The sequence below is a fragment of the Anabrus simplex genome, chromosome 4 (genome assembly GCF_040414725.1).
Source record: "Anabrus simplex isolate iqAnaSimp1 chromosome 4, ASM4041472v1, whole genome shotgun sequence".
NCBI classification, from domain to species: domain Eukaryota; kingdom Metazoa; phylum Arthropoda; class Insecta; order Orthoptera; family Tettigoniidae; genus Anabrus; species Anabrus simplex.
The window spans coordinates 287,630,478-287,645,845 of NC_090268.1; the positions used below are offsets into that span (position 1 = coordinate 287,630,478).

At 38.3% G+C, this 15,368-nt stretch overlaps 1 protein-coding gene across 7 annotated transcripts in view; it reads right to left on the reverse strand.

Annotated features, from left to right (window-relative positions):
* The window catches only part of LOC136871889 (guanylate kinase), a 126,887-nt gene that overhangs the window by 62,818 nt on the left and 48,701 nt on the right, over positions 1-15,368 (reverse strand). For all 7 annotated transcript variants that reach the window (XM_067145565.2, XM_067145561.2, XM_067145562.2 and 4 more), the window contains exons 3-4: positions 12,169-12,392; positions 2,320-2,421 (exon numbers count right to left, since the gene is read on the reverse strand). In XM_067145565.2, the coding sequence (XP_067001666.2) occupies positions 2,320-2,421; positions 12,169-12,392 (326 nt within the window). The remainder of the gene's footprint in view (positions 1-2,319; positions 2,422-12,168; positions 12,393-15,368) is intronic.

Here is a 15,368-nt window from a genome sequence, read left to right on the forward strand (position 1 = left end):
ACGTTTGCTAACATTGTGAATGTTCGTGTTTCAGCTGTGGTAGATATTACATCCTTAAAAAAATTCAAAACAAGTGTAAAATAGAATCATAATTAATAAATAGTGGGTGGTGAAAACTTGAAAAAAGTTAAACTGATGCAAGCGAGTGTGAGAAAAACATAAGTGACAGGGCAAACTCAGACGATGAAATTATCGGTGGGATTAACCATCAGAATTTGACAGAAAGTCATGATAGCGATAAGGAAAGCAACGAATAATACAACGTCGCAAATCAGGGTTCAGGACCATAAACAATTCTAGTTTACGACATTGATAAATGTTGTAATTTGCTTCCCACTTCGACACATACACTGTACCGTGCCTATTGATTACATTTCTTAATTTCAGTAATTATACTGTAGTATTAGTGAAGTATGACGTATGTTTCTGTGGCATTCAATTTTGCAATTTGTTTTTATGTCGCACCGACACAGATAGGTCTTATGGCAATGATGGAATAGGCAAGGCCTAGGAGTGGGAAGTGGCCATGGCCTTAAGCTACAGCCCCAGCATTTGCCTGGTGTGAAAATGGGAAACCACAGAAAACCATCTTCAGGACTGCCGATAGCGGGGTTCCAACACACTATCTCCCGGACGCCAGCTCATAGCTGCGTGACCCTAACCGCACGGCCAACTTGCCCCGTGGCATTCAATTAACATTAACTTTCTAATTACAGGCAATTATTAAACAGACATATGTAGTTATGTTAATCCTTATTGGCAGCAAACCAAACCAACATGATTTTGCAGTAAAATAGAAAATACGTAATTCTTGTGGAAATCGCTGCCCTGATTCCGAAAATGATGTTATTTTTTTTCTATCACGTCTAGTTTTGACGCAATTGGGTGTTTTAGTATCTGCATGAATTCGTAAGATGTAATGTTGAGAGATGTTCTCGCGCAACATTTTTTTAGAATACAATTGTGTGATTTGATTTGTTATTGTTTGCATTTTATTATAGGTTTATTGCTGTCTAAATTTTCATTTTGTAGTTGGGGGTTTCCTAGTAAATTCATAACAAACTCCCCCAGATACGCAATATCCGCAAGGTATGTTGGATTAAAGATAAGACAGTTGAGCGTTTGTCTTTCATTTTAGACCACTTAAATAAACAGACGTGTTTAAAGCCCCAGCCGTTATGCAATGTTTATAATGGACTGATAAAGCAGTTTCCTTTCAAAGATAACAGTCCGAAAGTATTATACTCAAGAAGATGAACTTTTATTTTGTACGGATGTTTCAAATCTTCTATGTCAATTGGGAGAGAAAGAGTATGATCCTAGTAACTGGCGTGTTTTTATTGACTCTTCCAAAAGAAGTTTAAATGCCGTTTTGCTTCATAATACAAATGTTCTGGCATCCATACCTCTTGCACACTCCACAAAAATGTCTGAAACATACGAGATCTTGAAGTTGGTGGTTGAAAATATTAAATATCACGATCATGGGTGGCAAATTTGCGGTGATTTGAAGATCATTGGATTGTTGCTGGGACAACAAAAAGGCTATACAAAATTTCCCTGTTTCCAATAGGAATGGGATAGCAGGGCACGGGATAAACATTGGGATACAGTGAATTGCCAGAAAGGAAACAACAACAAGAACAACAACCAGGATACAAAAATGTCTGGAATGTAAGTCTTATTGACCGTGAAAATATTCTACTTCCACCCTAGCACATCAAATTAGGATTGGTGAAACAGTATGTCAAGGCATTAGATAAAAGTAGCCTATGCTTCCAATATTTATCGACATAATTTCCCTCATTATCAGGTGAAAGAATCAAAGAAGGCATATTTGATGAACAACAGATTCGTGAACTGATGAAGGATAAAAATTTCACAGACACGATGACCAAAAATTGAGAAAGAGGCATGGAAATATTTTTTAAATAAAAAAGCAGTTTGAATTAAAAGTCTGAATTTCAGTAATGGGTCTCGAAAATATTCTTCGAATTACGAATTATCCATATTTTGAATTAAACAATTTAAATAACAGGCAAAACCATACCTCATGTTTCCGGGAACGAGAGCTTCTTCGAATTAGACGCAACTTTGAATTAACCGATTTTGAATTACCGAGGTTTTACTGTATTATTTATTGATTTAATATATATTATTTCTGATCTAAAATTTTTCGTTCATTGTTCCCTCCAAAAGAAAGGTCATCACCAGTCTGCAGAAAAAGGCAGGCAGAATTCAATCCCCAGAACTATTCTCAGTTTCTACCACTGGACACTCAAGGTATCAATACAGAAAATTAACAGGGAGAATTTTTACCTTTATTTTCCAATTCAGACATTATGAATGTCCGCAGCTGCTCATAGGACTTTTCCAGATTATCGTTCACCAGGATAAAATCGAAGTTACCAGGTTTTTCACCTGCAAAAGACATAACAAAATTGTTTTTCAAATATACTTTAATAGTAATATACTACTCTAATTTCTTATACATCCCTTTCTTTCATGGATTTTTCTTTATAATAAAAGTATTTTCATTTCTTAAGTGGTGATGGTTAACAAGAAACCTTACAGATTGAATGTTAAATAGAGAATAAGAAAATGAAGCAAGTGGACCATTTTAAGCGCTTACAATGTGCTTTTCCCACAATGGCAATACGGTAATATGTTATGCAATCAACAGTATTTTGTAGAAATGCTGTTAAACTGCTAACAAAATGACCAATCCCCTGCTCTGTTTTCAGGCTAACTTTGCTTCAGAGGGATTAAGTTCAACAGAACCTGGGTATCTTATTCTAAAGCTGGAGGTAGCAGATAAAAAATAAAAAAAACAGCAAGAATGATCTCAAGTATATGTATGTTCAATCCCTGCCTGAAGGCCGCTTGGATCCTCAAGAGACTCACCATCGGCTGTCACAGGTAGCCTAGGCGTCACTGAAGATTTGTGTACTAATATATAAAGACGATGGATCAATGTTAAAATTTTTTTTTTACTAGGGGCTTTACGTCGCACCGACACAGACAGGTCTTATGGCGACGATGGGATAGGAAAGGCCTAGGAGCTGGAAGGAAGCGGCCGTGGCCTTAATTAAGGTACAGCCCCAGCATTTGCCTGGTGTGAAAATGGGAAACCACGGAAAACCATTTTCAGGGCTGCCGATAGTGGGATTCGAACCCACTATCTCCCGGATGCAAGCTCACAGACGCGCGCCTCTACACGCACGGCCAACTCGCCCGGTAAATGTTAAAATTGTACTTGTAATGAAGTTTTAAGGATATATTCAGAGAACTCGTACATGTTGAAGGTCACCAGCCTATCATCCCAGAAAGCAAGATTGTGATGATCCCGCCCATCATCCTACTGAAGACTTTCCAAAGAATGTAACGTTTAGGTGGTTATGAAATTGCATTAATTAAATTCACACATCCAGTCATTCATCATTTCTATGTTTTATTAATATATTTAAATTATTCATTCATTAGAATTTATTTTGCTGTACAGTTATTTTCACTGTTTTTTATCCATGGAAGAAACTTCTAATCATATCTCAACCATTTCAACTCACTTGACTCAATTTCATGATATGCAATTATTTCACAGAATCGTACAGCAAAAACCATAAACCCTTACAGACCTATACAATGAGTTCAGATAATCTCTCTGCAGCAGCGGTCAGTTTGTAAGGTTCCACGTCGAGTACCTGGTAAGATAATTGTACAGCCTCAAGGCAGCAAGCTCTCACTCAACCTACAAATGGACATTTTTAGCAAAAAGACTTGCTGCTGAACGGTTATCAGAGTGCACTGCATATTTTTTTACCCTCAAAAAAAAAAATGTACAAGCACATATTAAAAATAACAATGAAACAACACACATGGCATTGCCATAATGCTGACAACACAATACTCTATATCTATATATATAAAATAAGAGTTTTGTCTGTACATTGCTCAGAATTTGAAAATAATGGTATTTCTGTATCGGTCATGTCCATAGTAACAAGAAAATTCACTTTTCACTTTTCCGTAATTTCTGTCTGTCTGTCTGTCTGTATGTATGTATGTACACGCATCACGAGAAAACGGTTGAAGAGAATTTAATGAAAATCGGTATGTGAAGTCGGGGGATGAGCCTCTACAATCTAGGCTATAAATCATTTTACTCACGCTGAGTGAAATGGAAGTTTAGGGGAAGGCCTAAAATTGAATTCCCAGCTATTTATGTTATTAGTGGTCTAATGAAGATCGGTATGTGAAGTCAGGGGATGAGCCTCTACAATCTAGGCTATAAATCATTTTACTCATGCTTAGTGAAATGGTAGTTTAGGGGAAGGCCTAAAATTTAATTCTCAAATATTGTTGTTATTAGTAGTCCTATCTTGATGAAACTCTATATGCAAAGTCAGGAAATAAGTCGCTATAGTCTAGGCTGCAAATTATTTTATTCACGCTGAATGAAATGGTAGTGTAGAGGAAGGCCTAAAATGTAATTCTCAAATATTTCTTATTAGAGGTGTAATCGATGAATGCTACATAACTAAGGTTATATAGTATTACATTTCCTATTATTCATGTCTTATACATTATTACCGTACTGGCTATGATCACAAAGATATTCATGAATTTTGATTTTTGTTACTAAGTCCATATCAGCGCCGAGTAACGAGAAAATGGGTAAACAGTATTTAATGAAAATCGGCATGTAAAATCTGAGAATAAGAAACTACAGTTTACGGTATAAAATATTTTACAAATCACAGAGTCGAAAGAAAACTAAATGTGTAGGCCTACAATATAGAAAGCTCATAATATTGATCAACAATAACATTACATTGACCATTGTTTGTCGTGAAGTGCTTTGTGTTTTCTGTTGCCCCTCATCTCCGGTAGATAGGATTACTGCTGCGTACATAGTATTTTTTATTTGATTTATGTCGCACCGACATAGATAGGTTTTATGGCGACGATGGGATAGGAAAGGGCTAGGAGTGCCTTAGGCCTTAATTAAGGTACAGGCCCAGCATTTGACTGGTGTGAAAGTGGGAAACCACGGAATACCATCTTCAGCGCTGCCGACAATGGGGTTCGAATCCACTATCTCTCGGATGCAAGCTCACAGTTGCGCACCGCTAACCACACGGTCAACTCGCCCAGTCGTACAGAGTGTAACAGCCTGCCTGAATATTGATGGGAAGTAAGTGGGGAGTTAGATAACTTTCTTCTTTAGCATGCCATTCCCCTGGTTTATAAATTTTCTGATACTACTGGTACGTAACACACTGGATCATCATAGCATTCGGGCTATTCAATCCCTACTCTGAGGCACTGATTGGAATGAACAGTGTGCATATTTAGCGAAATAATGGCAGATGAGTGTTTATGGCAATCTGCGGCCTGGTCATCCCAGCTCTGGAACTTTGGACTATTAGATTGGCACCGCACTCTAACCACAGCTCTGTTCGTTAAAAGTGATAAAACTTGCGGCTTTCCATTTGATCGAGTATTTTATATGATAGCATTGCTTTTAATCGCTACATTCATACTTACGTTTTTGTAATGACCTATGTTTATTTCAGTTAGGAAAACCACAAAGTCAGTCTTTCTGAGAATCCCGTAGCAAAGCACGGGTACATCAGCTAGTAAATATTATAAAGATAAGAAGTCTCTGGAGTTAATTTGTGTATGGAGGGTAATCTCAGCAACCGTTCAACCAATTTCAGCGACTTTTTTTCACCACTAGAAAACTCATTTCTTCCAGATTATTATACGTTATAATACAGTAGAAGTCCATTATAGCGAGAATTCATAACAGCGAAAAATTTACTCGCCATCGCGGATTGTCGGTGTATACAATTTTTGTACAAAAGTCGGGGAAAAAAAAAAACACACACATTAAAATCGGTATGAAACGGCAATCAGTTTGTTCAAAAATTGCATTTCCGCAGATGATATCCACACTACGGCTCACTTGTTATTTTTTAAAATCCGATACTATGTGAAAGTGTACGTTTAATTTAATTCTGAAAAAATTATAGTACCGTATTTCTCCAAATCCAAGAAGAACCCCACTTTTCCCTTCAAAAAATTAAAATCAGGCTCAAGAAGTGCTTTGTAAAATCATCTTAATGCCTTTGTTGTACAATACGCATTATTAGACTATTTTTAGACGCCGAACATTGGCTTTCATTATGCCAGGTTTTTTTGGGGGGCTGTACAATTATTCATTATTTTCGTGGGTTTTTGGCCATTAACTTAAAATTGGCATCATAATACTGAAGAGAAGCCATCGAAAATTTGCCGGCAAAACCTACTCCATGCATCTCTACAATACGACAATCCATCAGGAAAATATTCTTGCTATCTAAGAAACTGTTACTTTTACTCAGCATCAGATATAACCGGCTACCACTACACACATGTCTCGCTTGCCAGGTTCAGCCAACTTCCGCGGCTAGCGATTATAGGCCTAATCGCGGATGTTGAAGGTCAACGAACGAGTTTACTGCGCCACGATATGGCTATTCTGCCTTTGTGTTTCTCGTGCACATACTGCACAATTTTATCTTCGACTTCTTTAAAGTGCCCCTGTTGCGGACCACTGAATGCATTTTTTGTACAGTACGCATTTTTTAGCTATCTTTCTTTCAGCTTTAACAGCAATGCAGATATTTGTAAATAATCGAATTGTAACAATGTATCCTCATGCCATACGAAATATATATAGCTATCTTTCTTCACGCTAACACCAAATATTGGCTTTAGTTAGGCCTATACCATATTTTCTTGCGGCTGCACAATTATTCTACATTTCTGAGCGTTTAATAACCATTAACCTTTAGCGTACGAGCAACCGTGCGTCCCTTGGTGGACGGAGTGTTAGGAAGCTCCGAGCCCATGCTAGCCGGATATTTTTTTCCTAGTGACAGCATGAACTACACCGTCATCCTTATACTCTCCTACAAAGTAGAAATTTTGAAAGAACAACTTTGAATAAGAATTGGATTATTCCATACAAAATGGGAAATGCGATGATAGTAAAGGATTTATAAAACACTAGGTACAATTTATTATAAATCCAATTAATCACTTATTACACTATATTACTTTTGAACTTGTACACAACACTGCAAATAAGAAAACCTTCAAAATGAGATTAAAACATCCCTGAGTCAATCATTAGATATGTAGCGATAGTACTGCGAGACATGGCAATTTATTTTCTAACGTCAGGCGATGTCAGTACCAGGAAACTAATCTGTTGACGCAATGACAGGAAACATCCCATGCTGAGGTGAAGACTGTACAAGGAAGTAGCGAGTTATTTTGTTCTTATCGTTTCATATCACATCACACTTCTCGAGGCACGAAAACAACATTCAAACGAATGAATGATTTCGTAAAAAAGAAGGTGAAAACATGGACCTTAAAACATACTCTTCGTGTGGTACATTTTGAAACAAGGATACATGCAAAGTGCTACACTGCATTCCTCTCAATGGAAATTCTACCTTGATGTCTTTCCCTTCTCCGAGCACACTTTGCCCCTGAGAGATGGTCCCTTGTTAGGCCAATGTTTAGAACCTTTCACCTCAAGGCAAGAGAGACGTGCAACATTGGTAACCAGTCTACCAAGATTAGTGGATGGTATTGATGGGTTCATGTTTTGAACAGCTTGTATTACATTCCTAACACGTAGTTCACGGAACTCCTTTTGAGATAGCTTTCCTTCACACGACATGTGAATGATGAAGGTGTTCAAAATAACAATGTTCAGCAGATGGAAAAATAGTTCCTTTGTCCACTTCCATGTTCGGCAGGAAATATCATAACTATTGGCCATACGATTACTCTTGTCACAATAACCCATATGTGCATTGTAGTTCTCGATTATTGCAGGTTTTGGTGCAATCTCATTGTCATCAATAAAGTGACTGGATGGTGGCGGGTTATGCATGTTAGTTAGCAAATACACTTTCCTCTTATCTTTCCAACTTAACACGCACAGGTTTCCCTTCACGTTGCTAATAATATCTCCCTTCTTCAGTTTCAAATCTTTAGGTCCGAACTTTTTTGGCACGTCCTTTCGGTTATGTCGGACTGTGCCACATCTGTTTACTTTCCTCCCATGCAAATCATTGAAGAGGGCAGGAGAGGAAAAGTAATTGTCCATGAAGAATTTATGGCCCAAACCCTCTACTTTCCTTGTTAGTTGCAGAACTGTTCCATGCGCAGAATTGATGTTCGCTGTGGCATTTTGCCGTTGTTTCCCAAGGTAGACAGTCATATCGTATGTGTAACCAATTCTGTTGCAGAGCTTGTACAATTTTATACCAACTGCTTATGTTTTTTTGGTATGTACTGCTTGAAGATCACTCCACCTTTGAATAGGACTATCACTTCATCAGCTGCCAGGTGTTCTGTTGGGTTGTAAACCGAAGAAAATTTGTCACTGAAGTAACTGAATACGTTTTGCACTTTCCATAGTCGATCATAGTTTTATCAGGTGCGCGGTCATAATTTTCGAAATTTAGAACTCTAAGAATGTGGAGAAAGCGGTCACGCTTCATTGTCTTTGAACAGAAAGGAGTGTAATACTGCTCTTAGGTAGACCAGTAATCCTTCCGAGTGTCTCTCTGGTAGTGACCCATCTGTACAATTATGGCCAAGAAACGTTACAGTTCATGCATCTGAATTTCCGGCTGTTTATGATCTGCACCTAAAGTCTGAAATGCGTAACGGTTTGTCTCTCCAAGAAGTATTCCAAAAAGTTCATCGGTAAATATCAATTTAAAATTTTCTAGTGGAGGTGAGTCTGAATTTAAATGTTCATTCCCTAAGCTAGATAATCCAGGGGGAGGGCCGGTAAACAAGTGCATTTTTGCGTTGTCTCCGCGCAGTCTTTCTCTCCATTCTGAATCACCCACGTCACTTTCACTTCCACGCACAACACTGTTCCCTTCGTGAGGGGACCCAGGTTCTGATTCTGATACAGATATTACAATCTTCATCGGAATCAGAGTCCATCAAAATTTCCCGCACTTCGTCCTGAGTATCGGAACATAACATTCCCGCATGTCTAGCCATGATCACCGCTTATAAGGAACGAATTACTTTATTATTAGCGGGAAGAGCAGCCTCCAAATTCTTATGTGCATTATTGTGAACATTGTAGTGATTCATATTAGTAACAAATTGAGTAGATCATTTCAAAAGCCAGAATTCAGAGCAAAATGCGAGGAAAATTACATGGTTGATATATCAACCGCTCATCCTTTTGGGGGAGTTTGGGTGTGGTTGAAATTTCAACCGCTCGTCCTTTTGGAGGTGTTATCCTCTGGTTGATATTTATTTTGACCGCTCGTCCGATAAAGGTTAACTTAAAATTGGCATCATAATATCAACGAGAACTTGCTGAAAATTTGCCGGCAATACCTGGTCCGCATATCTCTACAATACGACTATCCATTACGAAAATATTCCTGCTGTCTATAAAACTTAATTTCACTAAGCGGCAGGTACAGTAGACATGTTATAACTCTGCCACTGAGTAGCCATGGCCTTTCTAAGAATTCGAAGGCTCGCATGTTTTGATGCCATTCTGCAGATTTGAGAAACTTTTTTGTAGAGGCTAACAGAACTGTTAGGCCATGAATGCAAGAAAACCCTAGATTTTTCGCATGAGATTCTGAGGAAAAAAGCTTTGTTTTGGATTCGGAGAAATATGGTATCACTCCAGAGGCTTCTGTGGCAAACATTTCAGATTTCTTCTTCAAACAGCGTCACCTAACCTAACTGTATATGCATCATGAAAACATATTTGAAACGCGTGTAGAGAAATAATCTCCTCGCTAAAAATTTAAAGTGAATAGCCTTTCTGAAATTTAACTAGACGCGAGAAAATATGAACTATCCTCTGAAATCAGTGATGTACTCTGCCATATCTTGAGGTGTACCACATTCTTACCTAATTTCAGTATATAACATTAAAATTATGAGAGCGTTTATTTCAGCCTTTAAATTTAACGAGTTTACAACTGCTATCGGACACATTATTTATGCATTTATTACAAAAACGTGTTATCCTCTTTCATTTCAAATTTTCTTTAGAGAACAGCAGTCGATGGGTATTACTAATCGACTCCAACATCGCCTTCGAATGTCGATGAGAGAGCTCGCAAATGCACATTGTGAGAAAACTATATTGATTGCATTTTGTGGCAAACGTTTCCGTTTTCTTATTCAGTCACCTATCCTAACTTAATCGTACTATATGAACGATGAAAACATACTTCAAATGCCAGTAGAGAAACGATAACCTTCTCGCTATAATTTTCATGATAGTAGCCTTTCCGTAATTTAACCAGATGCGAGAAAATACTAACCTCTGAAATCAATTACGCACTCTGCCATATCTCGAGATGTATTCCATTCTTACTTAATTGCAGTATTTAGCATTAAAATTAAGCGACTGTTTAGTCAACCTTTATTTTTAAGGAGTTAACAACTGTTATCGGACACGTTATTTATTACAAAAATATGTTCTCTTTCATTTAGAATTTTCTTTACAAAACAGCAGTCGACGGGTATTACTAATCGACTCTTGACATCGCCTCTGAATGTCGACGAGAGAACTCGCTAGTGGACATAGCAAGGAAACGGTACAGAAGGTAATCGATCACATGCAACATAATCACTGGGGTGCATAAATATCGGTAACAAAAAAAAAAAAACGCACAAGCTTAATCGCTCGTAATAACGGATACGTCAGTGATAGGGCTCTTGCTGTAACCGAAGGATAATACAAAGTTTAATATAGGAATTTTGAAGGGACTACAAAAAATTGTCGTTATAATGGGGTTCTCGTTATATGCCGTACTCGCTATAGCGGACTTCTACTGTTTTTAGTTAATGAGAGGAGCAGGCAGTTTTGAAAAAGAAGAGCACATCAGAAAAACAAAGTCAGGAACCCTTAAAAATGAATGTGCTGCCTGAACAATTAGTCTGGAGCACTCAGCTCTCAATGTGTCCCCCCCCCCCCACACACACACACACACACACACACACACTTGAAGCATTTTCTCCCTAAGACATTTCCAGGAAAAATAGCCTTTCTATGTTTTGGTACAGGTTTTCTTCACCTGCTACTTTTCACACTCTGGAGTCACAGGTACAAACTGTGTCGCACATGTAGATCTGGCCCCGTTTTACGGACAGATGCCCTTCCTAATGCCAACCCTACGTGGAGGGATGCAAACATTACTGTGTGTTTCTATGATGGTTGGTAGTGTGGTGTGGTCTCTGAATAAGAAAAGGAGAGTGTTCAGACAAAACAAACACCCAGTCCTGAGCCAGAAGTATTAATCAGACATAATTAAAATCCCTGACCCAGCCAGGATTCAACCCTGAGAGACCCAAGGCCTCAATGCTGACCATTCAGTGAAGGAGTCTGGCTTCTGGCACAAACTTTATTGGAGAATTCAAAATAACTGGTAAACTGCCAATTTTACTAACAAAATGAGAGCATGTACACACACACACACACTCACTCACTCACTCTCTCTCTCTATCTCTCTCTCTCTGAGTTTTCCAGAAAATTGCACTTTTCGTTGTTAAAAGAACACTCTGAGCTTGTGGTTTAGGACAGTCACATGCCCATGTGGAATTTAAAAATGTAGTAAAATGTATGTTCAAATATTATTTAAAATGTACCTCCCAAAAATGAACTGCAGAGTAAACACGTCAATAAAATATGCTACAATATGTATTTTTAATTAGTAGTATCACTTTTTGAAGTGTTTAAGAAAGCACTCGTGCCTACTCTGCATCATTAAGCTAGCTTACTTGCTGAGGAAGCGAGAAGAGATGGGAGGCTTACCCCTCCCACTTGCATGGTGAGAGAGGCACAGTTGGGAAAAATAACTACCCACCACAAGGTCTGGCCTTCCTTGCATCTCTCTCAGTTGTCTGTTCAAATGGACTGTCATATGTATTGTTCCTCCAGCCACACTCACACAAGTTTCAAATAATGTTTGCATGAAGTGTTGAAGCACCGTTAATTTCTCATGAGCAAAAAGATGTGAGGTGCTATTGGTTGAAATTCACATTAAACATGAGTGGAAAGCTGCAAGTAAATTTTAGTCATACATAAATGATTAATCCATAGCTCACCATACTCGAGCTCTTCCTTAGCCGTATTAAGGCGACGCTCTAGACTCTCTTCAGTTTCTGTACCCCGACCCCTCAAGCGACTTTCCAAAGCATTCAATGAAGGTGGTTTCACAAATATGTACAGAGGGTTCAAGTCAGTTTTCTTCACTTGCTCCACTCCTTGGACTTCAATATCCAGCACACACACCTTTCCACTTTGCCTTACAGCTTCCACAGCAGCTTTGCTAAAAATATGATACAAAACAATAACAGAATAGCAATGAAGATACATTATGTCTGAATTAATTTCAATTTCTAGAAATCAAGGATTCTAAAAGCAGATACTACCTGAAAGCAGGAATATCAAACATGTAAACTATATAATCACCCATTACTCCTGAAATTTGCACTGAATATACAGAGAAGAGGCATAAGTATAAACTTATAGAGTGAATCTACACATGTAAATTCCAAACTCAGGGGACAAACTTCAGGTGGCAACCTCAATCTGGACAAAGAACAAGAAACATCCTATAAATATAAATTCAAAAGTCTAAAAAGTAGGATTTATTACACCGCTTAAAACTAGAAACGCCAGCCTCACATTCTAGGATAGCAAGCTTGCCTCTTAACCAGAGGCCCTGCAATCAAATTCTCGGCCAGATCAGCTATTTCTACCTGGATCTGAGGGCCGGTTCGTGGTCCACTCAGCCTCCATGAAAATAACCGAGGAGCTATCTAACAGTGGCTCTAGTCTAGAAGGCTAAGAATGGTCAAGAGGATGAGGATTCACCACTCTAACCACACATCACCTCGTAACCTGCAGGCCTTCAAGGCTGATTAGTGGTCGCTTGGTAAGCCAAGGTCCATCAGGGCTGTAGTGCAATGGAGTTTGGTTTAGTTTAGTTTGGAGAACAGTATGGCATGTAAGGACATTTAAAGTATCCACATGAGTATCAATGTAAGCAAGCACTATTTTTAATGTTCCATACCGTACCCAATCATCATTACAGACAACTTTCTAACATCATTCAACAACCAAAACATCAGGAACTGGGTCAGTGTGCGTAACACACTTTTCACATGCCCCCACAAGAGAGTTTATATCTGGAAACCAGGATAAACAAGCAAGTAGACGTTTTAAACCAATTCACCCGCTGTTCAAGTATGGCAAACACTAACATGGCAGTGAACTGCAATACTAATATACAACAGCCACATGGCTGTCAAAGATACATCTTCAAGCAAGGCAGACAATGTGTCATTCCCCAGAGACAGGATACCATCAAGACACTGCAGAAAAAGGAAGGGCCCTAGAAGGTGACTACCAAGAATTTCCACCAAACATTAATGTAAAACCATTGCTGATGGGATTATTCCATGGGGATGTCATGGATGTTGATGACACCTTTTCTATCAAAAACAGTTTTACCTGGTGATGACAGAAATGTACTAGGAATGGACTACTGCAGGGCAAGAAACTTAATTCTTCCTGTGGCTGACAATAAGCTGGCAATAGCACCTGCACATGTACCAGGTGGTATAGTTATAAATAAATATTCAATACAACCTATCTGAAACTTATTCACAGGGCACATCCCAAAGCTAATTATTGTATTACAGAGCCTAGGTCACGGGCCCCACATCCTGAAATTTACGAAGAGGTTATTCACAATTTCCTGCAGAACACACTGGTCCACATCTGATATACAGAACTTGCACATTATTCTTTCTGTGTGCAGCAGGTCAAATGTTCCCATCTCACATATCTGATGTTCCACAGCACATTTTCTATGGTGCACTTGCTGCCTGTGAGGATACACTACATAATACCCATGTTCTGTAGACACACAACATGCTAAGTGGAATCACTTTCACTGATATAACTTTTGGTAGGAATCACCATCCATAGTTTGTCCAGGCATTAAAATGTTCAGCCCAATGGTGAACAACCATTAGGTTACCAAAATTCTGACTTGCACCACTGGTGGCACACGCTGTCCTTTTATAAAACCTGACGTTGGCGTACTATATGGTTCAAGGTACATGTTGCTTTACATTGCCGTCAGCGTTTTGTGGAAGGGACTAGAATAATGCTTCGGCTTTATTAGGATTGTATACATTGTGTACCAACGGTGGTACATGATATAAGAAATATTGGTGCACAAAATGCTTGTAAATACGACTGTCATTCAATAACCACCTTTAATTACGAAAACATAGGAACATTTAACATGTTGTACGATTACAAATTGCATACAGTTATAATAAATAATAAGGTTTATTTATTTATTTATTTATTAAATTTATTAAATTCCAATGCAAATTGACTTTCATAGAATAGGAATACACGGGCTTCCCCAAAAATAAAATGTTTAACGAAAGAAATAAGATGCAAAGCAAAGTCTGGTAATCCCTTCTCATAGTTTTCTTTATAATCTCATTTCCTTACACAGAATTGTTACACCAGTACATTTTTCTTTGGGGAAGAGGACAAATGCCCATCATCATAAGAACTCCAAGCAACTTCTTCATTTCGTCTTTCATGCAGTCCTTCCATTTAGCCAATGGTGGGAGTCTTGACTCCTCTGGAGGCAGCCTTGCATATTTGTTGGTTTGTAAAACAATTTCATCCTTCGTCATCTAAAAATTGCTTATATACTGTAAAAAGGTCTATTATATCCAAATTATAGTGCAGCCCTGGCTGACCAGAAGAATGAAACTCCCCAACGTGGCTTTCAAGTCCGTCCACTCCAAAATGTTGTTTACATGATCATTATGAATAGCACTTACTACCGTTTGTACTGGATCACCATCGCTCCTTTCTGCATCACTTCGTTCTTCCTTACTTTCTTATAAGCTTATTATCACTTTCAGTATCTGATGGTAAATATTCACTTCCTGACACTAATACGTCACTAAGTTCAGACACACATGTGCCCTCATATAGGATTTCATCAATCTCATCAGGATCCATAGTAAATATTTAGGCCTACCGCAAATTAAAAAAGGAATCTGGTTTTACTCTTTCTAAAATTGCGCCAGCAAAGTACCGTTTTATGTTATAGACCTATGTAAAAGATGCAAACCCTAAGCAATGAACCGTGAATTGTTTCAATATTTTTCGAATGTGAGAGGTTCACAGAACAATGAAAGAGCACTCTACTGATTGCTTATGGGAATTGCTGCACTCGTACAAGTAGTTTTAGAAATTACAAAGC